General features: G+C 35.3%; 1 protein-coding gene across 5 annotated transcripts in view; it reads left to right on the top strand.

Moving 5' to 3' along the window:
- LOC131436301 (WD repeat and FYVE domain-containing protein 3) overlaps positions 1 to 25,019 on the top strand; it is a 1,204,110-nt gene that overhangs the window by 813,289 nt on the left and 365,802 nt on the right. For all 5 annotated transcript variants that reach the window (XM_058604951.1, XM_058604953.1, XM_058604954.1 and 2 more), the window contains exons 23-24: positions 9,356 to 9,985; positions 10,138 to 10,241. In XM_058604951.1, coding sequence (XP_058460934.1) covers positions 9,356 to 9,985; positions 10,138 to 10,241 — 734 coding nt within the window. The remainder of the gene's footprint in view (positions 1 to 9,355; positions 9,986 to 10,137; positions 10,242 to 25,019) is intronic.

Genomic DNA, 25,019 nt, shown 5'->3' with positions numbered 1-25,019 from the left:
TCTTTTCCAATTGATAGTTTTTATCAGTAGACGGTCAAACAAATCTATTTCGGTTATTCTTTTAAGAATCGAAGAAAAATAATTTTGAAGAATACCACAGTATTATATATGATAGTATGATTGATATGAGAAAGGCATCATTACACCACTAGGTGGATTAAAACAGGTTATTATCATCTATCTCGCGTTGCGGTTGATAGAGTGATTTCAGATGTTTATTACATGCTGACTTAAAATTATTATTATAATAAAATTGAAAATTGTATTCGAAAGCACTAGAGCAATTTTACCAGTATTCAATTCATTAGCTTTTTACATTGGGTAAATGACGCTTGAGTCAAATCTCTTTTGTAATTTTTATTTTGAAATGAAATTTTAAGGCCATTTATATTATTTGTGGACGATTTTTCAATGCTTAACTTTGGCATGTTATATACTTCATTTATATTGATTGATTCAAATACTTTGAGTTGATCAGGCTCAGTATGTAACAAATCATTAAGGTTTTTTATTAGCTGAATAATTTTTTGTCATTTTGTTTCCTTTCGTTGGCTCTAGTTTGAACCTTTAAAATAAACATATTACTTAACATGTCTGTGTTTATTTTAATCCTAGAGAGCGCGTCCGCTCCTACATTTAATTTACCTTGTACGTATTCTACTTCAAAGTCGAATTATTCGAGGTCTAGACGCATTCTTGTTAATTTTGAAGAATGAATTTTCATCGAAAACAGATAAACCAATGGCCTGTGATCTGTTTTGACAAGAAACATTCTTCCATATAGATAAGGTCTAAGGTGTGTGATGGCCCAATGGATTGCTATCAGTTTCTGTTCAATAGTTTACATGAAATTTTTGAAATCGAATTGAAAAAAATTTATGCCAAAAGTCTTAGAATTGCATGAAACGTTAAGATTTAGTGTCATCTCGAAATTTTTTTTTCAATCGACTTTCTGGGACGTCAAATCAAAGTCGATTTAAATTTTTTTTCGAAAGAAAGTCGATTTAAATTTTTTTTTGAGATGACACTAAATCTCGACATTTCGCGCAATTTTAAGTTTTTTTGCATCAAAAAAAATTCGATTTCGGAAATTGGTACTTTTTCAAGATCGAAAATTTTCAAACTTTAACCGCTGGGCAGCACTCCTTACACATATCCGATTTAGCTCAAATTTTGCATGAGGTATTTTTCGAGATGCTAAAATTTTGAACAATAACGCTTAACGAAATTAGAGGTGATCCCTAAATATTGGCACCCTTATATACATTAGAGTGATAAAAAACAACGTCATAGCCATTTGATCTTTGAACTTGATCAATGGCCCGACAGTCGCTTTCAAACGAGCATAAGTTTGTTAAAATCGGTTTAGCCATCTCTGAGAAAATCGAGCGCGTGTAAAAATCTTCGAAAAGTGCACACGCACACATACACAGACATTTTCCGATTTCTTCGAACTGAGTCGAATGGTATATAACACTATGGGTCTCCGAGGCTCCGTTCAAAAGTCGATTTTTCCAGCAATTCTAATACTTTTCTATAGAGAAAGGCAAAACCCTTCTTAATCCACCTAGTGGTGTGATAATGCCTTTCTCTTTCTTAAAAACAGTCTCATAGAAACAATATTTATATTTTTATTAAATAATTTGTGACACTAATTTAACCTCATTTTTGACATCAATTGATTCAGATTGAATCAAGTAGTTCACAAAAGCATTCTTCAGTGTTTATATCACATAGTAGGCATCATTTTTCCAACCAAGCGCTTGACATTTGCTTTGCCTATTTGTATGAGGAGAGTAATGGCAAAAGTCCTAGAATTGTATGAAAGGTCGAGAGTTAGTGTCATCTCGAAAAAAAATATTTTTTTTTAAATCGACTTTCTGGAACTTAGAAAGAAAGTCCCAGAAAGTCGATTTAGGAAAAAAAAATTTTTTTGATATAACACTAAATCTCGATGTTTCATGCAATTTTAAGACTGACTTAAAAAATTTTCGATTTCGGTAATTTCATGTACTCCACCCTATGGTGCTTTTTTTAGATCGAAAAAGCACCCGTAGCGGTGATCGTGTTATTGCCAAACGACGGTGCTTATATTTTGGGGCAGCACTAAAGTCGAGTGTTCCTGACTTCGACAAACACCGAATCCGAGTGTTTCCGATTTTGCCTTATACGTTGTTTGTACTATAAACGCCTTTAGCGCCACTTTATGACTAAAAATGCGTTTGAATGATTAATTCTTTTTTATCAATACGCGTGTGATTGAATTCAATTGATTGACAATATAACCAAAGCATGAGCGCTCTTCGGTGTCTTCGCGAAATTCAAAACACTCGGCTCCGGTGTTTAACGAAACTGAAAACACGCGGTTTCAGTGAATGCCGAAGCTTGAAACACCAGTGCCGAAAATAAAACAGCGCCACGAGCACCGTGGCTTTGGATATTGCGTTTCGTGTTTCTCTTTGTGCACTGGCACACAATGTCACTCTAAATACTCGCGGTGGCGGTAGTTATATGAAGCACGCGGTGCAGTACAGTGTTTGGACATGCCTGCTAGGCAGCACCCCTTACCCATGTCCGATTTAGCTCAAATTTTGCATGAGGACTTTTTTCGAGGTGCTTAAACTTTTGAGCACCAGAGCTTTACGGAATTAAAGGTGATCCCAAAATATTTACATTATAATATATATAAGAGCGGTGAAAATCAACGGTTTTTGTCGGTTACGTCACTTATGCCATCATATCTCCGGAAACAAAAGTCACAGCCATTTGATGTTTGCACTTGATCAATGGCCCAACAGTAGCTTTCAAACGAGCATAAGTTTGTTAAAATCGGTTCAGCCATCTCTGAGAAAATTGAGCGCGTATAAATACCTTCGAAAAGTGCACACAAACACACACACAGACATTTTCGGATCTCGTCGAACTGAGTGGGATCTCGGAGGCTCCGTTCGAAAGTCGGTTTTTCCAGCAATTCTGATACCTTTCTATAGAGAAAGGCAAAAATCGCGTGTAATAGATCAATCGAAGGGGACTCTCATGCAATCGCGCATTTAAAAGTACGGCGATTGATTGAACTGTTTGATTGAAAATATCGATCATTCGAAATTTTGGTTGCCTTGCTGCACATCAATAGCTCGAATAACCCCATGGGGTGATACTTGTAGTTTTTCAAAAATATCGTCGAAGGATTCTTGCGACAGCTTTGATTTGAAACATGAATGCAAACTAGAAAGATTATTTGGGAGTACGCAAACATAACCTTTTCGACTTGTAAACAGTTACATGTCAAATTTAGAACAATTCTTCCCTTTAGTTCCGGAACTGGAAGTTGGATCCGGATGAAATTCAATAGAAACCTATGGGATAATAAGACCTTTCAATTAAGGATAAGTTAGTGAAAATCGGTTGAAACGGCCTTAAGATGCTTATGAGAAAATGAAGTGAGTTCCGTTTTAGAATTTTTGATCACTATTTCCGGTACTTCTGGGATTGGAATCTAGTATAACCAAAGCACCTTTGTGGCTAGTAACTAACATAACCTTTAAAATGAAATGATTTTTAGCAAAGTTTAGAAAAAAATCCATTTTATGCATCTTTGCTCTGAATGACAGTTTTCAGTTTTCCACATCTCACCTAGTAGTTCAGGAACCGGAAGTTGGATCCGGATGAAATTCAATAGCAACTTATGGGACCATAAGTTCCGGTACTTCCGGAACCCTGAGCTGTGTATCGCCGCCCAGTCCGAGCGGCTATAGGTTTTTAAACTCCTAACATTTACTTTCGGGTGAAGCTTGAAGATTTTAGTACAAACTGAGCTTGCGATTTTAACACTCCTAATACCAAGCCTAAAAAAGTTACGAGGAGCACCAAGCCTCAAAAAAAGTTGGAACGGTAACTTTGAGCTATCATAGCTCAGTTGTTACTTAAACAATTTCGATTAATTTTACATTCTTGAATTTTGTGAAGTTTGTAGATTATTTTAAGTATTCAGCCGATCGTTTAGGAAAAACTAATGAAAATCTGATTTTTCCCGTTCCAAGTTTTTTTCTAGCTCAAAATGTGCCCTATCTGCATTCATGCGGTATCTGCATCGCGAATCGGATATTGAGAACTTCAAATTTACCGAGTCATAACTTTGTTGTTAGTCAACCGATCTTCAAAATTTGTTCACCATTGAAAAGGTACTACTTCCAGAAATAAAATGCACTAAAAAAAACGAAAAGTAGGGTTTTCTACCAAAAGTTATAATGAAAACTGTAGATAAAAAAGGAAAAGGTGAGACTTTTTACAATGATCGTAAATATCTCGAAATTCAAAGCGATTTTACACATCATTCGATAGCTAGTAATACCAGCTACAATTTTCGCTCAACTACCATTCCAGCACAATCAAAGGAAAACATTAAAAAATCGATGAATGTACATTTTTTTATTCAAAACATTGGAATCATTACCAGAAACAATGTATTGATGTCCTAAATTATATATCCGTTCGAAGAATCTCAAAAAATTTGGTACAAATACAGAGAGTTTCTACTATTGGGAAAATTTTGCCAAACAAAATGAAATCAAAACTTTTAAATTTTATGACATATATTTTTTTATTATTTTAGTTGGAAATTTATTATGAACAAAATTTACAAAAAAAAATCTGAAACTTGGATTTCACTGAAGATTTTAAAAATTTTAGTAAATAACCTTAAACTCTAAATATAGTTATATTTTTGTATTGGACAAAAAATCTAAACAATTTTTATGCACAACCCAAACGCAATTGATAACTACTAACATTCTGATTTTGTTTTAGGTTTGCCGTAGAATCTAAAAAATAGGTAAAAGATCGGTAATTTTAAAATTTCCGAGTTAAGTTGCATTGCACGTTGGTCTGGATCCACAATTTAAGGGGACAAAAACATTTGTGGCTTAACCTTATACTTTAGAGATATGATGTCTACAAAACAAATGATCAGTGAAGATAAGCCATATGTCAATGTACATGGTATTAGGGTGGCTCTTATGATCAAAGTGATCCAAAACTTATTTTCCGGATGTGTTGGGATAGAGGACTGAATTCTTCGGGAAAATCGTAGATAAACTTAAATCGAGCAGCTTTGCTGAGGACACCATAGTAGTACCTGCAACGGTTTTAGTGTTACAGGTATTTTTAAAGAGCAACTTAAGGTGTTCCCCAAAAAGTCAGATTTTTTGCCCTAGCATTTATATTTTTCTCTTATCGTATTAGGGACTGTCCATAAAAGACGTCACGCCGCAAGGAAAGGGGGGTGTTACACAAAACGTGACCTTTTGTGGCAATGGGAAGGGGGGAGGATTGTTGGAATGTGACGTCCAATATTTTCAATGAGCGCATTTTTGAAATACCTAATTATATTACTGGTTTGCCCTATTTCCTAAAAAAATCTTCACAATAAACGTTTGCATTCTATAGGAAAAAGTGGATTTGTTGATGTAAAGGCTTCTTCTTTTAAATTCGAGAAATTAATGATGCAGGAAATCATTTCTGTTGTGATTAGCAAAAGTGCATGGAGGGCGCGTAAATTAGCGAAATTAATAAATTTTGCATTATATGAGTTTAAAAAAAGATACCTTTCCATGGTTTAACTTAAGTTATGCACTAACAATTTTAGTCAATGTATATGAGTTGGGTGCACCAATCGCTTGGAATGATGGATTTTTTAACATTCGGAAATCTAATGATAGGTAGTAAGCAGATGCGTATAATAACCACACAAAGAATAAAAGAATTTCAAAAAGTTTGTTTGGTCGGTTGCATTGAAATTTCATGCTTCTTGATGTATTTAAAATTCATTCAGCAAAACCATGTTGGCAGAGTAATATCAATAAAACCAGCAAATAATATTAACATATATGCTGTGATTATCAACAATTATAATGATAAGAAAAACATGTTCAATCATAAAGCATGTCATGCAACTGATAAATTTACCCAATTTAGCTGGAATATCATACACCGAAGTAACAGCCCGGGAAGAAGTGATTTGAAAACCAATTATTAAATCCAAACATTATAGTTTGAAATAAGAGTTAATTTGATTTTCTAGCATTGAGAATAGTGTATCATAGAAATTTCTCCTATCTGATTCTAATGCAGTTTATTCAATTGTATTCCATTTGAAAAAGGAATTACAGGACCAATTGTACTTAATGAAATTGGTATGTCTCTTCAATAACGAAATAAGATATAATAACAAATATTGATGCTAAACAGATTTTGTCTAATTTATCAAGAAGATTTCTTCGATGAAATATCAAGAAAATATGAAATGTTGCTATGACAGCACAGGAACATCAAGACAAGATATGTTGGTAAAATTTGTTATTATTTTGATTTTGGTTCACTATTCTACCCTGGAGGAGTGCAGGTTTTGCTATAGCAATTCAAACGCGCCTGCTGTGTGCTCAAATCTTGTACTCCTGTTACTTCCAGAAATTAAATTGATGTCAAAAGGCGTGAATAAAAATGAAAAATTCCTATATATTTATAAATTTGATTTTTTAATGTTTTCTTTTGATTGTGCAGGAATGGTAGTTGAGCGAAAATTGTAGCTGGTATTACTAGCAATCGAATGATGTGTAAAAATATATAGGTCATCGCTTTGAATTTAGAGATTTACGATCATTGTGAAAAGTCTCACCTTTTCTGAGGTCATCTATCTACAGATTTCATTATAACTTTGGGTAGACCCCTATTTTTCGTTTTTTTTCAGTGCATTTTATTTCTGGAAGTAGTACCTTTCCAATAATGAACAAATTTTGAAGATCGGTTGATTAACAACAAAGTTAGGACTCGGTAAAGTTGAAGTATTCAATATTTTCTATGCGACGATTTCCAAAGGAAAGAAAATAGGAAAGCAGATAGGGCATATTGGGCGCGTGAAAAATTTGTAACGGAAAAAATCAAATTTTTATTGGTTTTTCTTTACCAATCATCTCCTACAAAGTTTTTGAATCAATCTACGAACTTCACAACATTTGAGGGTGTAATTTTTTTTTAGATTCTTTGAAAAAGAGCTTAGCTATGACAGCTCAAAGTTACCGTTCCAACTTTTTTTGAGGCTTGGTTTTTGTAGTGTTAAGGCGAAAGTTCATCCGACTTTCTCCCGAAGTTCTGCCGAAGAGCCGAGACCTATGCCAGTGGCAGTGACTAGTATCCGCGAAAAATAGCTTTGTTTCTACATCATTGCTGCGCTGAATAATGCTCGGAAATGTCCATGTTTCTATAAAAAAGTTCCTACAACATCGTTGCGACGACTAATGCTCGGAAATTTCCATGCTTCTGTAACAAAGTTTATACATCAAGGATGCGGTTACGCTGATATGAGAGTTTGCTTGACGAGTTTCCTTCACAACTTCGTACTTTTACCACAATACTGGCAAATTCAAGGATAAAATTGCTGACAGCGCTGCAACTGGAAACTGGTAAAGCCGAAGTTGGTTCGTGTGCCATTACCTGCAGTTAGAACAGTTTTGAGCCAACTTTGGAAGAGTTTTTTTTCCCCTATTTCGCAATTTTGACGTCAATACATCTTAATATGGGGCGCCTTTTCTAAATTCTGCGGAAGAATGCATGAATTTCGGAATGGATTCTGAACTTAGTTTCTGGAACTGATTCCTAATTTTGGGTTCTGAAACTGGTTTCTCGATTAGATTTTGGAACTGAATTCAGTAACTTAGTTTATGTTCGGATTTCGAATTAAGAAATCGAATTTAGAAAGTCAACTTCAGAATTCGTATGACATTTAAATCTGGATTCTGTAACTGAATCTTAGATCTGAACTTGAAACCTGAATTTTGGAACTATCATGAAATTCCTGCATTCTATGTTTGAATTATTACTAGTTTTATACCGTTTTCGTTTTTGAACCTAGACGTGGGCGACTCTGAGTAAAACGAACACGTGGTACGCGCCCTACACAACTCATGAAAAAAAGACAAAAATAAACAAACTTGCATGGATGCGTGGTGCGACCCGAGAAAATTTTCAGAGCGAAACTATGCGATTGGAGTCCGATCTAGAGCAACCTCAGGTTGCTAAATCAAACATATCAAACGTTGTTTAGGCGACTTTGGGTCAGCTTTCGGGCTGCTCTGATCAATAAACGAAAACGGTATTAGAATTCAATTTCAGAATTCGGATTTAGAATTTAGAATCTGCATGCTGAAACCTAATCGAAACTTATATTCTGTACACTAGATTTTGGAATTGAATTTAGTTCCTTTATTCAGGCTCGGAATTCAAATTCAGAATATCGCACTAAATATTAAATTTTAAACAGTTTCCCTGGATTCGGAAAACGAGTTTAGTTCCAGAGTTCTAGCACCACACTATTAAACTGAATTTTCGATCTCAATCCCCAACCTGAATTTTGAAACTAAATTCGAGCATGCCCCAGGCTCCAAATGTAGTCCCTGAATTCAACTCCAGTTAATAAATACAGGTTCAGAATCGATGTGCTGGTGTGGATAAATGATTTACAAAAGGTGCTCTACAGTTGTGGTATAGGACCAATTATCGATATTTGGAAGTGTATTCTCTTCCTACAATTATGTCTATGACATTACCTGCCCACCAGTTTTATCATGATAGAAATGAAATTGAATAGAGTTCACAGTGATTGCTTATCCTTTCTATATTCTAAAGACAAATATTATTTTAATTAACAAACAAAAAATGGCTTTATCGCCCACATAAAGCTTGTACGCAAATCTCCGAGAAAAGTGAGTGCCAAATAATGTTACATATACATACACACATACATACACACACTTCCACACTAACAGACATTTTGCGTACTCGACGTACTGCGTCGATTGGAATATGACACTCGACCCTCCGGGCCTCAGTTCAAAAGTCGATTTTCACAGTGATTGCATAACCTTTGTATATGAGCAAAGATAAACAATCATCCGACCTTTTTAAAAATCAGCCTTGAGTCAAATTACTCTTTCTGTCCGTGCAAAACAAATGATTTACCATTCTTAAAACGTGTGCAAAGTTTCTTTAGAATCGGAGAAATCCTATTCTGATGTTGTCATCTTTTCTATTATTAATTTCTGTAATTGCACTTTAACAATTCTTTCAATAGAATTTGAAGATAGCTGAGATTCTCTACAGTTTTCGCAATACTTTAAGATTACCAAGATATAGTAACTTCACCATGTGATTTACAAAAATTTGGCATATTTATGTTATCCTTGTAATAAAAAATTCAGCATAAGGCATCAAATATTCAGTATAATACAGTGAACTAATCGAAACCTCTGAATTTATCAAATGCATTATTAATTCTTACACATTTCATTTGTTTCGTTTTTAGCGCGGAGAAATGTCAAATTTTCAATACTTGATGCATTTGAACACATTGGCGGGAAGATCATACAATGATTTAATGCAATATCCAGTATTCCCATGGATTCTCTCAGATTACGAATCGGAAAAACTCGATTTTTCTAATCCAGAATGTTTTCGAGATTTTTCGATGCCCATGGGGGCACAATCCCAAAAGCGTCTTGAACAGTTTGTAAAACGTTATAGAGAGTGGGATGATCCGCACGGTGAAACTCCACCATATTTTTATGGAACCCATTACAGTTCTGCAATGATTGTTTGTTCATATCTCGTTCGATTAGAGCCGTTTACTCAGCATTTTTTACGTTTACAAGGAGGCCATTTCGATCTTGCCGACAGGATGTTTCATAGTATCGAAGAAGCCTGGTATTCAGCATCGAAACACAATATGGCAGACGTTAAAGAACTGATTCCAGAGTTTTTTTACTTACCCGAATTTTTAATAAATTCGAATAATTTTGACTTTGGTATGAAACAGAATAGCGAAAGATTGAATCATGTTGTGTTGCCGCCATGGTCGAAAGGAGATCCAAGAGAATTCATAAGAGTGCATCGGGAAGCTTTGGAATGTGATTACGTCAGTCAACATTTGCATTTGGTAAGATATTGATTGTCTTAAATACTGCCGTTACACGTACAATATGAACCAAAAATCCATTAGAATGAGGAATATTTGTGCATGGAACGGTGGTTGAAATGGTGTAAGATTCGTTATGCATATTCTAATACTTCTTTTTTGCATCACAACAGTGGATAGATTTAATTTTTGGATATAAGCAACGTGGACAAGCTGCAATTGACGCCTCAAATGTCTTTCACCATCTTTTCTACGAAGGAAATGTTGATATTTACAGGTAAGAAACATAAACAGTGTGTTTCGACTTAAATTGCCATTTTTATTCAATTCTATTCTTTTGTACATTGACCATATCGGTTCATGATAATAACGAATAACGATTTGATGAAGTTTTTTTTTCGTATTTACATGTGGGCAACTCCACCGCAAATCACAGATTTATTTTTATATTTAGGCGTGAATACTACTTACTACAGTATGGGTTGCCTTTTCAAAATGTTATTTTTACAAGAATAGGTAGAACTTAATTCTAAATATCTCTTCGTGTACTTAACTGTGTGAGTGGATATCAATAATTTATATTTAAGAATTCTTAAAACCGAAGATGACGACAGCTACACAATTTGTATTTTCGAGGCAGTTCCGCCTTGTAATTATACAGTTACAATTATGCAAGTGACGCATTGAAAGTTGACAGAATGCACACAATCAATGAACTTTTATAAGCGATTATCTGCGTATTCGGACGTGTGGAAAAAGTATGTCAATTATTCGTATTCACGTCATTCAGTTATGTCTCTGACATTACCCACTCACTTTTTTGATTTTCTCAAATTAGGCATATGCACCCTTTATGATCAAAAGAGACAATTTGTATCATAAGTTTGCCATTTATACTCTAGCCTTACTTTTGAGCCATCTTTTATTTAATTATAAGAACTACGTAACTATTTGACCCGGGTAGGCGGTTAAATGCATAGGACACTGGTCTTACAAGCCAGTTGTCGTATGTTCAAGCCCCGGTCTGGAAGGATACGTAGTGTCAGTAAGATCGATGCAATGGTTCTGTACACTCTGAATCGGCTGTGAAGTCTGTTGAAACAGAAGATCAAATTCCACAAAAGGAATGTAATACCAAGACTTGGGTAAGTATGTAAAAAAAAATTGTACTGTTGAAAAACATTATTTGTTTGATTTTTATTTCAAAGTGAACAGTTAACATTGAATGATCTTTAAAACCGCATTTAAAAATACCATCAGACCTGCCTAAAACCCAATTCCATGTATCATCCAAACCATACTTCTTAACGTTCGACGATATCTGGTATTTGTATTTGTATATTTGAAAAGCTTCGGCTGACAGATTTTGTCCAAATGAAAATAAAACAAACAATTAAAAATTAAAACAAAACCTAACCATTACTATTCACTACGCGGAAATTGTCAAGTAAACGTTGATGAAACACATTGAAATTAAATAGTTGAGAGAACTCGTTACTCGTTGAAGATGAAACCAAGTTGACGGTTTGCTTTGGCCAACATATCGTTATAGTGCAATCTTAAAGTAATATCACGATCTAGAGTGATACCAAGGTCCTTATTACATTTCACTCATGTCACGGACCTTTCTGAGATCTCCTAGCCATTCAATATAGGATCAGCTTTCCGGTTGAAAGATATGACGCAGCATTTTTTGATACTCAAGCACAGAAAATTTTTTGAACATCAATCTACGACCTTTTTATCATATGTTGTAGTTTAAAACAGTCCGCGATACGCTTGATATCCTTCAGGATTTTCACATAGTCTGCTTAAAATTTTTATATTTATATTTGTTCTTCGATAAATTGCATCGCACAGACTCTTACGTACTAATTCTTAATCTAAACACAGTTTTAAACACATTCAAATCAAAATAGTCATAAACATCATTAAATAAGCGGCAACAAACATCCACTGACTCATACAAGATATCATGCAACATACTTTCGAGTATTTTTGGTAGGCAGCTGAGAATTTAAGTTTATCGGTAATTACTTACAATTACTAACTTTGTTGACTGAAAACTATGCGTGGTATGTTGAGATTGTAATGGGGCAAACCGCTCAAGTACGATTCTATCGAGTGAGGTGAGTTATTACTTAGCACACTTTGAAAGAACGACGATAATAGGTTTGCAGAACCCAGTGATGTATCGGCTGATTCACCATTATAACGAACGTTAATTGGTATACCTTTTCGAAACGAAGTCACGTGTAAAGAGTTGTATTGACGCTCTAGTTCACGTGACTCTGCTTTATGCTATTCACATTTAGTTTTAAAATAATGATTGTTTGTTTTCCTTATTGACACGTTTGCGTTGCCTAATTGGCACGTTATGTAAAACAATTCCGAACAGTTTTGTGTAGAAGAATGAAACACAGTCATCGATTGTATCACTGCGAATAATTTCGGTCCATTCAATCTCATATATAGACTCATTCAACTTTGAGTAATCAAATAAAATAATCTGAATTCGGTGGTAACAGCAGTGTTCATGAAAAGCAAAAACAGCAACGGACCAAGATTGCTGCCTTGGAGAAAACTTCTGATGCTGAAAAACCGATTTTAACCCGTACAGAACGGTTTGTAACTTAAATCAATAGATTTCGATCCACGTGCAGCAGTGTCTGGAACAGTTTGCCATTGTTTCCACGTCGCCGTTTCACACCTAATTTAGGCCATCCGGAAGCACTTGTAAATTCACTAGTTGAACGATCAAATGCAATATTTTCAACTTGCGTGCTGAGTGTCTCAATCAAGTTTAAAAGTTGATTAACTTGAGCAAATAGATCAGTCAGGTTTGTAGGTTGGGGTTACTTTGATGCCATTAGGTCCTTAATGTATGAGAATACATATCGACCATCCAGTTCTTTCTTACTTACAGAGACTATACTTGCTGTGTTCTAGGATATGAAGCGCGCTTTTGAAACAATCTCAAGACCTTTATTGTTACAAACTTTTCAACGCTTTGGTATTGGAGGAGTAGCATACAAATGGTTTCGAAGCTCTTTATATGATAGAAAACAAAAGACTGTATTTAATGATTTTGTGTCTAGTTCTCTACATAACTCGCTTGGAGTGCCTCAAGACAGTGTCCTAGAACCAATTTTATTTATTAAGTGTATCAATGATATGACACGAGTTTTACGATTTTGTGATATCAATTTATTTGCTGATGACACGGTTCTGTTTATTGCATCTGAGGATTTTAATGAAGCTGTCACATACTTAAACAAATACCTACATTCTATAGCACGTTGGTTTAAATTCAAGCAATTGAAATTGAATGTCGTAGAGACAAAATGCATTTTTTAATAAATATTTATTGGAATATGAGTTAAAAATGAATTATTAAGATTTAAATTGGGTGTTCAACCACAAATGATGACTTTTCAGCTTTATTATATACATGATTTGGTTATTGCCATCAAACATCATTTGCTTAAGCAATTCTGTGATTTTTGTGTAGGGAAAATTGTAAACCTACTTATATTGTGTAATGGGGAAAAGGAACTTATATACTAACTTATTAACTAATACAGCGAGCGAATCGATTCAATTGAAGATTGCATCGATTCTTGTCGGAATTTTCTTATAATATTATGCGACATTACATCTAATGGTTCTGTATTTGTGTATCTGTGTTACTCATTTGTACTAAACCAGAGAAGACGTTTTCTTCCTGGTGGAACAGCAACTTGACCAAATTGGTACTGCATAAAGCATTGCTGGTCTGAAAATTTGTTTATGAATTAATAATTTGTTTTTTAGACAGGGTTTAGAATTTCTGTTTATAAGAGGAAATAAACATTTAATACATTTATTACACTTTGCCTGGATTCCTTCAATGTGATTCTTAAAAGTGAGTTTTTTACCTTACGTTAAACCTAAGTATTTTACTTGATCAGACCATGTCAATTCCAAGCCATTTAAGAAAAGAAGCTCTTAGATTTCTACCTGTGGCTAACAGACTTGTGTCGTCACAGAATAGCGATTTCTGACAACCAACGGGTAGATTTGGAAGATCAGAAGTGAAAATATTATATAAGATTATAGCTACGCTCGAACCCTGCGGAACACCTGCTCGTACGGCAATTCAGATTTACAATTCTGATAACTAACCTGAAGAGTACGATCAGTTAAATAATTTTGAATCATTTTGATCAAATGAATAGGATACTGGAAACCAGACATTTTCGCTATTAACAGATCGGCTGAAAAGTTCGTATCGTTTCTATGAGAGGGCGCCACAAGAATTAAATCCGTACCATTTTCAGTTAGTACCAAGCTTCAAAAGATACGTGTATAAATTTGACAGCTGTCTGATTATTAGTTTGTGAGATATTGCATTTTGAGTGAAGCTACTTTTGTTATTGTGAAAAAAAAATGGAAAAAACGAATTTCGTGTGTTGATGAAACAGTACTTTTTGATGAAAAAAAGTGCCGCCGATACCAAAAAATGGCTTGATGAGTGTTATCCAGACTCTGCACCGGGCGAAGCAACAATTCGTAAGTGGTTTGCAAAATTTCGTACTGGTCATATGAGCACCGAAGACGATGAACGCAGTGGACGTCCAAAAGAGGCTGTTACCGATGAAAACTTGAAAAAAACCCAAAAAATGATTTTCAATGACCGTAAAGTGAAGTTGATCGAGATAGCTGACACCCTAAAGATATCAAAGGAACGTGTTGGACATATTATTCACGAATATTTGGATATGAGAAAGCTTTGTGCAAAATGGGTGCAGCGTGAGCTCACAATCGATCAAAAACAACAACGAATTGATGATTCTGAGCAGTGTTTGGAGCTTTTGAATTGCTCCCTCATCCACCGTATTCTCCAGATGTGGCCCCCAGTGACTTTTTCCTGTTCTCAGACCTCAAGAGAATGCTCGCTGGTAAAAAATTTAGAAGCAATGAAGAGGTAATCGCTGAAACTGAGGCCTATTTTGAGGCAAAGGACAAATCGTACTACAAAAATGATATCGAAAAGTTGGAAGATCGCTATAATCGCTTTATCGACTCTGATGGCAATTATGTTGAATAATGAAAACGAATTTTGGCAAAAAAATGTGTGTTTCTATTAAACGATACGAACTTTTCAGCCGAACTGTTAAATCTTTGTGCCAAACACTATAAAATGCTTTTTCTATCTCTGGAAGGGCAATTCCAGTGGATAACCCAGAAGATTTTTTTGCTTCTATCAGGTTCGTTACTCTGACAAGTTGATGAATAGTTGAATGTTCATGATGAAATCCAAACTGCTCTGGTAAAAAAAATGAATTCTCATTTATATGAGGCATCATACTCAACAAGATAATTTTTTCAAAAAGTTCACTGATAGAAGAAAGTAAAATAATTGGTAGATAACTTGATGCTTCTGCTGGATTTTTTCAGGTTTGAGGATATGAATTCCTTTAGCGTTTTTCATCTTACATTTTAACCAAGAGTCTCAGGGCAAGATTTTTGATAAGAATATTAAAGTTTCCATCATTACCAGGAGCCTTCATGTTTATAAGTTTCCTAATAATTGACTTAATTTCATCCAAATTTGTCTCAATAATGTCATCTTGTAATAACACTTGAGTTGCAATATGATCATATTTCAGTGAGACTTCATTTTCAAAAGGACTCACAACGTTCAAATTAAAATTGTGGACACTCTCGAACTACTGAACAAGTTTTTGAGCTTTTTCGCCATTTGTAAGAAGTATTTGATTTCCTTCCTTGAGAGCAGGAATTGGTTTCTGAGGTTTCTTAATAACCTTAGAAAGTTTCCAGAAAGGATTAGAATATGGTTTAATTTGTTCAAATTCTTTAGCGAAATTTTCATTTCTAAATGAAAATGTAAATCTATGTTTAATTTTTTTGGAAATCCTTAACTATGTTTTTCATAGCAGGATCACGAGTTGATATTATCGTCTACGAACATTCTTCAACCGACTGAACAGTTGAATATTGTCATCGATGATAGGAGAATTCAATTTAGTTTGAGCTTTGGGAACTGAAAGATTTCTAGCTTCGATAATATTATGATTCAAATTAACTATTGCTGTGTCGATTTCCGCAGAATTTTCAAAAAAGATTTCATAATCCACATGATTTTCATTGTGAGATTTGTATTCAAACTTGTTGGCTCTATGATAGTTGAATATAGAACTAATTGGATTAATTATAGCTTCGTTGGAAAGTCTGAATGTTACAGGAAGATGATCTGAGTCAAAATCAGCATGTGTAATAAGTTCACTACAAATGTGACTTTGATCTGTTAGAACCAGATCAATTGTAGAGGAAGCAAGTCGGATTACTGGGGTGAATAACTGTGAAGTAACAAGCTGAGAGATGAAGTATTTTACCGTTACTGTTATTTTGCCTACAATTCCACTGGACATGCTTTGCATTAAAGTCTCCTCTTACGAATAATTTCGGTAGATATCTTGTGAGTTTTTGCAAATCGCTTTTATAGAAATTTATTTGTTCACGGGTGCATTGGAATAGCAAATATGCTCCAGCGATGAAATAAATTCCATGAATGGTTTCAACTTCGATTCCCAAGCTTTCAATAACTTTAGTATTGAAAGAAGGTAAAATTCAATGATTAATTTGCCGTTGGACAAAAATGGCAACTCCACCACCCATTCCAGTAAACCTGTCAAATCGATGAACCACATAATGTGGATTGCTTTTCAATTTGACATTTGGTTTACGAAATGTTTCTGTCACAATGGCAATATGAATTTTGTGAACTATGTATAAAATTCAACTTCACTCGATTTCAAAGATCGAGCATTCCAATTTAAAATTTTCAAATAATTATTTAACATAACTGTTAAACCCTGGATAGTAGCTTGTATCAATATTTGATCACTGGTTAAAGTATGTAATAATATTAATTATCATTTAGATAACTCGTTCAGCTCACACTATTGTAGGGGTATGAGGTGGGACCATCATCATAATTGGCGGTTCAGCTTAATATCCAACAATAACGATACAATAACATAAGAAAATAAGACGTGTTGCGAGATATAGTTGATTTAACAAATAAGAAAATTTTGTTGAAACAGTGAAGAATTTGTAAAGAAAAAGCTTGTATTCATTCTAGAATGTATAAAATATATGAGAAAGAAAATCAGAAATAATGTTTCCCAGTTTTCTGATATACATATACCTGTTATTTTTTTAGGGTAAGCCTGCTACCCATGTATGCATATAAAACAATCTGGTACAACGAATAAACAAGCTTGTGAGAAACGAGTGACAGGCAAGTTATAATCAAGTGAAAACAAGAAATAGCTCAGAATTGAAGAATGATGTACAAAACAAAAAGTTTTTTCTAACGGGATTGCGTAAACCTATTTTCTAAAAAGTGTTACAAAAATCTCACGAAAAGTAATATTGCCAATTAGTCGAACTAGGATTTTTGTTTGAAAAGTTTGCTAAACAAAAAAAAATTAAATTTATGATTCATGTTGTTTGGAGTTGAACAAACGAGCTGTTCTATCTAGTAGCGATGACTTATCGAGTAGTGAAGAGGAAGATACTTGTATGGATGTTCAGAGCCAAGAAACAATACAAGCACCAAAAAACCACCAATAGAGGTAACAAATTCCAACATGATTGTTTTCAATCAGGAAACATTAGAAGCAACATCAATAAAGACACTGGACTCAAACGTTTCAGAGTCAGTTCGCTTTCACATCTCATCCAAGTCAGTCGATAAAACAAAACCGCTAACGTTCGGGACGGAAAAAATTGCTGAATCGTTCTGTCGACAATTCACCATGTGAGAAATACATGTTTTTCTCAGACAATAGATTATATAAAAAGTTGTTCAAAACTGGTGAAAGACCATGCTGATGCAACTTCTCAAATAGAACGTTAATGGAAACCGAACCGAATGCCCCCTTGATGAAGAGGAAAATTGATGCCATTTGTTCTTCACGAGCAAATGCTATTTGAATTTCTGTTGAGAGCAACGCTGGACTATCGTTCGTCCGTTGCCCCTGCGGAACCCAAATTGTGTACCTCAAAGCAATCCATTTGTCTCGACCCAATTGTCTAGACGTAAGAGGTGATAAACAGATCAATGATGGAACACGTCCCTGATCTGGCAACTGTCCGAACTCAGGATAGTGTAGTAACCATTTTTAAGGTAGTTCTGGGGGGGAACTTTTCCTGGCTCTAGTAGTCCTACCTTGGACCACTCGGATTGTTCGGATTAGCCTAGTGTAGCACTCGTAGCGGCCTATCCACCTTGAAAATCAATTAGCACGTCGGTTTAATTCGGAAAAGTAACGAATCTCGTTTTGACTGCAGTGAAAGGCAAGTGTTTTATTTTAACCAAATCTCAACTAATATACAAGTATTTTTCTTACAATAAAAGTAAATGTCGCGCAACATTTACCGCAATATTCACAGTTTTCTCTTTCCATCCCAGCTCACATACCTGCGCGCGCATCTAATTTTGCCTGTTTGTTTACAAAGGTATGAAGTTGGTGGTTTATTGTTGTTGGTGGCTGTCACAGGTGTACTGTGGTTGCTTGGGGTTAGTGAGAAAGAAGCACCGTTATCCTTTGGTGTTTGCGTTTTGGCAATATTGACATGTGGCCATCTGATTGTCATAGGTAACAAGTGATTTGCACGGGATTCCTGTATCTTGATCGAATGCCACATAAGAAGGTATAGGCCTCTTCAAGCGCATGCGTAATAAGCGTACGCCATTTAGAATACCGGGGAAAAAGTTCTTCCACTTTTCTTTTTCGATAGAGAGAATCTCTCCGAATTGGGACATAGTTTTTCGAATGCAAGGATCGATGACGCTTGAGGGAAAATCATGCACATGCGCTATCTTCCATATATACTGGAATGTTGTACTTAATGTTCTCGTGCTCCACATAGTGTACATTGTTATTGTCTTTTGCGAGTTGAATTGCATCCAACTTTTTATAAAACTGGATGTAAAAAACATTATTTGTCATATTGCATTGAAGTAAATGCACACGTTTAATGTGAAGATGAATTTGCTTTTTAAGCAAACCTTCAAGCTCTCGTATCGAAGGTCGCATTTTGCACTGCCTAAAGTCAACAATAATTGTATTCTTTCGTGTCGGCAGTAGCTTTTGTTCGTTTGGTTCACTCATTTTCGAGGTCGTTCTATTGTTCACTACACAATACTGTACTTGGTTTCTTCCGTCCCGATTGCCTTTTTTATTATTTATCATTAACCTGATTTCACCTGATTTGCCTTTTTTATTATTTATCATTAACAAAACTGAAATTGAAACAAGAAAACGCAAAAAGAACGTGGTACTACGTAGACAAAACGTAAAGAAAAGTAAAAACGGTTATGTGCCCTAAGCACAAGCATAGGCTAGACCCTAAATGACCATACCTGAATCGGCTAGTATATGCCGAAAACAACGTTTTCGTTCTGCACGTCAGGAAAGACGTGGTACTTCCGGTACCAAATGAATAAGTGTTTTGCAAGTAGCATTAACTTTACGTCTGATAAGCGGTTTCAAGTTGAACTGTTTAAGTTTGCAATAAGCAGTTCAATTTGAACTGCTCTGCACTGACGAGTCTAAGATGAAACGTAAAGAAAAGTAAAAAAGAACTGCTATGAACAGTACAGTGGGCATGTCTGTTGTGATGGTGTATACCTTTCGAAGGTGTTTATTGGGTAGGTCCCTATATTTAGCACCTATGATTGATATTTTATCTTCGATGAGCCTCGAGCCCAGAATTTTTCTCTTGGCATTCTTTGTTGAAATGTTATTTTTCTAAAATCTAAAATTGCCAATGCTTGTACATTTTATGTTAGCGCTTTAGAGCATATTCAGGAGTGTTCTAGTTCTAGATGCATAATTTATGTCAGTTTTAAAATTTAAATCTAGAAATTATAACAAAATAAACTGGCAGCCCCAGCAGCGTTTTATCTGTGTTTCAAATATAGAAAAAATAGAACGGCAGTGTATACCAGTTTTAAATTTGACAATAGAACTGGTCGAATAAATACAACTAAAACGGATTGCTGGGGATACGTTTGTTTCAGTTTCATTTACATTATAGACCACCCATATGAATCTTGCAGCTGCTGAATCTGCTCTTATAATCACATCGAGCCAACTATGATGCCACGCATACGCAGTGTTTTACGCATTTAAATTTCAAATATATGTTAAGTCTACAATACGATATATATATATATATATATATATATATATATATATATATATATATATATATATATATATATATATATATATATATATATATATATATATATATATATATATATATATATATATATATATATATATCGTATTAGTGTTAATTTCATGCCAGTTTAGTGCTATCACTTAACGCTCCGAATATCAAGGGGGTAAAAAATTACGCGACAACACCTGACTATATCTTAATTATTTTTGGACCGATTTCAAATTTTTTCTTACCATTTGAAAGATAAATTCATTCGGAATAACATCCATTTAAAACGATGGAAAATTCAAAGTTATTATAAAAAGTTCCAACTAAAGTCTGTTGAAAAAAGTGGGAACGCTTACTTTGGCTGGCCATATCTTAGCTGTTAGAAGTCCGATTTCGAAAATTTGTTTATCATTAGACAGATACATCTATCACAACATAAATGAAACAGAAAATTTTTCAATTAAACTTTCTTAATGAAAGTTATGAACAAAAACGTAACCAAAAGTCCAAGCATAAATTATCAAAAATTTCGTATTTTCGACATATCTTTAAATTATAAGTGACGACATATGAATTTTTATATACCAATAGATGGCATTTGACATCAACTATATGATTAAGAAGAAATAAACTTCAACTTTACTGAAAATGTCTCAAAAAAATCAATATTTTTCACAGAAATTTTAGAATATTAGAATTATTCGAAGAATGTTAAATACAGCTAAGCATTTTTGTACACCAATTGATTGAATTTGATACCAGCTATAATGTTAGATTTTAAAATTGAAGAAGTTGTAGGCTTTTATATGGATTTGACGTAAGTGCACGTCTAAGAAACTTTGCTTACTTAGCAACGAGTAAAATGTTAGGAGTAAATTCTTATATTTACATCGAAATCTCAAAAAATCAACATTTTCGTGGAAGTTTTCGAATTCAAACTTAACACCAATATATCAAGTAGATAATAAAAAATCCATTTCAAATTTTTCGTAGATCGCTTGCACTTCTGAGCAAATTTGTTGAGTTCCTTCTTCCGAAAGCTCTACGAAATATCCAGGCGGTGTTCGTTTTGATGTACGTTTTGTTTTCCACAAGGATGTATTTCGGCGGCACTAATTATTCGTGGTACAGGTTTCTTTTTTTTTCATAAATACGTTTATTTCTTAAGGCAGTTTACATAAGTTTTTCTTCGCCGTAGCACCACTTTTACATAATATTCTTATCCTAATTTAATTCTAACATAGTCACAACGTTTTGAATTTATTAAAACATATTCTCTTATAGCTTAAATATCATCTTAGGTAACTCGTCATTAATTATGCAATCTACTCGGAAATATTATTTGAACCAAACGATTACCTTCTATAAATTATAAAATAAGCTGTTTTTTTTGACATTTTGTTGATAATTTCATAAACTGTTTCGAGTTTGTTTGTATCTTTACATAATTTTTATTCTAATTTAGCTATTGGTTGAACTCATGGACGCAGCTGGGATCAGAGCTAAGTCTTAAAAGGGGCCTTTATTAAATTGAAACTCCAATTTTCTTTATGAAATGATAAATAAGTTTCATGTATGAAAGGTCACGACAAGCAAGAATGTCTCGAACTGGGATATTGGATAGTCTACCTTGGGTACGCAAAGAATTTATTAGTTGAGATCTGACATCACGATACTCCACGCATGTCCAAACGACATGATCAATATCCCGATAACCTTCTCCGCAAGCACAATGATTAGTCTCGGAGAGCCCAATTCGAAGGAGATGTGCATCTAACGTGTAGTGATTGGACATGAGTCTGGACATCACACGAATGAAATCTCTACTCACATCCAGTCCCCTGAACCATGCCTTTGTCGATATATTCGGAATAATTGAGTGCATCCACCGACCCAGATCATCTCTATCCCAAGAAGCTTGCCAGCTGGCAAGTGTTCTTTGGCGAGACGAGCTATAGAATTCGTTGAAAGCAATCGGTCGCTCATAAATTTCACCCTCAATAGCACCACGTTTGGCTAAAATATCGGCTCTTTCATTGCCAGGAATGGAGCAATGAGCCGGGACCCAGACTATAGTGACTAGATAATTATTGTTCAATATGTCGTTCAGGCACTGTTTTATTTTGCCCAGGAAAAACGGTTCAGTCTTGTCAGTCATGTTTGAGCGAATGGCTTCAATTGCACTCAGACTATCTGTGAAGAGGAAATAATGGTTTGGAGATAATGTGACGATTACGTTCAAGCTATAATGAACTGCTGCTAACTCTGCTATATAAACAGATGCAGGTTCTTGAAGCTTGAATGAGGCCGAAACATTATTGTTGAACATACCAAACCCTGTCGCTTCTTCAATTCGCGATCCGTCCGTGTAAAATATTTTCTCAGAGTCAATATGCCTGAACTTACTTGAAAATATTTTTGGGATTTCCATAGAGCGTAGGTGATCCGGGATTCCACGCACTTCACGCTGCATGGAGGTGTCGAAAAATAAAGTTGAGTCAGGGACATTTAGAAGGCTGACACGGATAGGAATATATCTTGAAGGGTTGATTTCCTGTGACATATGGTTAAAATATACTGTCATGAATTTTGTTTGAGATCGAAGCTCGACTAGTCGTTCGAAATTATTAATTACCATGGGATTCAGCACCTCACATCTTATTAGCAGGCGTGATGAAAGCTCCCAAAATCGATCTTTTAATGGAAGAACTCCCGCCAGAACTTCAAGACTCATTGTATGTGTTGAATGCATGCAGCCTAAGGCAATTCGCAAACAACGGTACTGAATTCGCTCAAGTTTGATAATATGAGAGTTTGCAGCGGAACGAAAACAAACGCATCCATATTCCATCACTGAAAGTATCGTTGTTTGATACAATTTTATTAGATCTTGCGGATGAGCACCCCACCAAGATCCTGTTATTGTTCGAAGAAAATTTACTCTTTGTTGGCATTTCGTTATCAGATACCTAATGTGTCCTCCCCACTTGCATTTGGAATCGAACCACACCCCGAGGTATTTAAAAGTTAAAACCTGTTGGATCATTCTTCCCATCATATGGAGCTGAAGCTGCGCGGGATCATGCTTTCTTGAAAAGACGACTAACTCTGTTTTCTCCGCAGAGAATTCGATACCAAGATGAACAGCCCAAACGGACAAGTTATCTAAGGTATCTTGCAATGGTTTATGCAGATCAATAGCTTTGGGTCCAGTAACTGAAACCACGCCATCATCTGCCAATTGTCTTAGTGTACATGGGGTTACAAAACAGCTGTCAATGTCATTCACGTAAAAATTATAAAGGAGCGGACTGAGGCATGAGCCTTGCGGTAGACCCATGTAGCTAATTCTGAATGTTGTCAAATCGCCATATGAAAAATGCATGCGTTTCTCTGACAAAAGGTTGTGCAAATAATTATTTATAACCGCTGGGAGTCCATGTTGGTGGAGCTTGTCTGAAAGAACATCAATGGAAACTGAATCAAATGCTCCTTTAATGTCTAAAAATACAGATGCCATTTGTTGCTTTTGAGCGAAGGCAATTCGGATGTCAGACGAAAGTAATGCAAGGCAATCATTCGTCCCTTTATTTCTACGGAAGCCAAACTGAGTATCTGACAACAAACCGTTCGTCTCGACCCAAGTGTCGAGACGTCGTAGAATAATTTTTTCGAACAATTTTCTGATGCAGGACAACATCGCAATGGGTCTATATGAGTTGTGATTGGAAGCTGGTTTCCCCGGCTTTTGAATGGCGATAACTTTCACTTGTCTCCAGTCAGGTGGAACAATATTTTGCTCAAGAAACTTGTTGAACAATTCCAACAAACGTCTTTTTGCGAGGTCGGGCAGATTCTTCACCAAGTTGAATTTAATTCTGTCCAACCCAGGAGCGTTATTGTTACAAGACAAGAGTGCTATAGAAAATTCCATCATTGAAAATGGGTTATTAATAAAACCATTATTTGGAGGAGATTCCCTTATAATGCTCTGCGTAGGAACAGAATCTGGGCATACTTTCCTAGCAAAGTCAAATATCCATCGGTTCGAGTATTCATCACTCTCATTGCCCACGTTACGATTCCTCATTCGTCTGGCCGTGTTCCAAAGAGTGCTCATTGAGGTTTCTCTTGACAAACCTTCGACAAAATTTCTCCAATAGCTACATTTTTTGGCTCGAAGTATGCTCTTGTACTTGGTTTCTAACACCATAAGTTTTTCAAAATTCTGAGGAGTTCCTCCTCCCCGTTTTAGAAACGTCTTGCAAGCATTTTGTTTTGCGAGTTTAGCCTCTGAGCACTCTTTGTCCCACCAGGGCTTGGGAGGCCTTCTGTTAGTCGTTGGCCCAGAAAAGCGTTTAGTTTGGGATTGTTCTGCTGCCTCCAGAATCGAACAAATGAGGAAGTCATATTTGGTACAGGTTTCTGTTGCGGGATTTAGCCGGGGACACGATCGAATTATCGATTCCCAACTTTTCTTCATTCAGGGGTGCCTCGCAGTTAACCGGGTTTGCCTGGATTTTCCACGACTACACCCATAATTTTTGACGGACTGTGCCACCACTGCACTCATAACACTTGACGGATTGCGCCGCAACTTGCACATGTAAACATACAAAATACCATATATAATAATATATAAAACATATCGCTACCGTTACTTCAGAGGATCGTAAGACCATAAATTCTTATTGGTATACCACCATGTATTTGCCAGAAAAATTACAACAAAATCGTTCTTCTTACGATCTTGCAAGCTCTCACACATCGGCTCAAACAAATATTTAGGCACCTATTCCCTTCC

The sequence above is a fragment of the Malaya genurostris genome, chromosome 3 (assembly GCF_030247185.1).
Source record: "Malaya genurostris strain Urasoe2022 chromosome 3, Malgen_1.1, whole genome shotgun sequence".
Taxonomy (NCBI): domain Eukaryota; kingdom Metazoa; phylum Arthropoda; class Insecta; order Diptera; family Culicidae; genus Malaya; species Malaya genurostris.
This window is presented reverse-complemented; position numbering and strand designations above follow the sequence as displayed.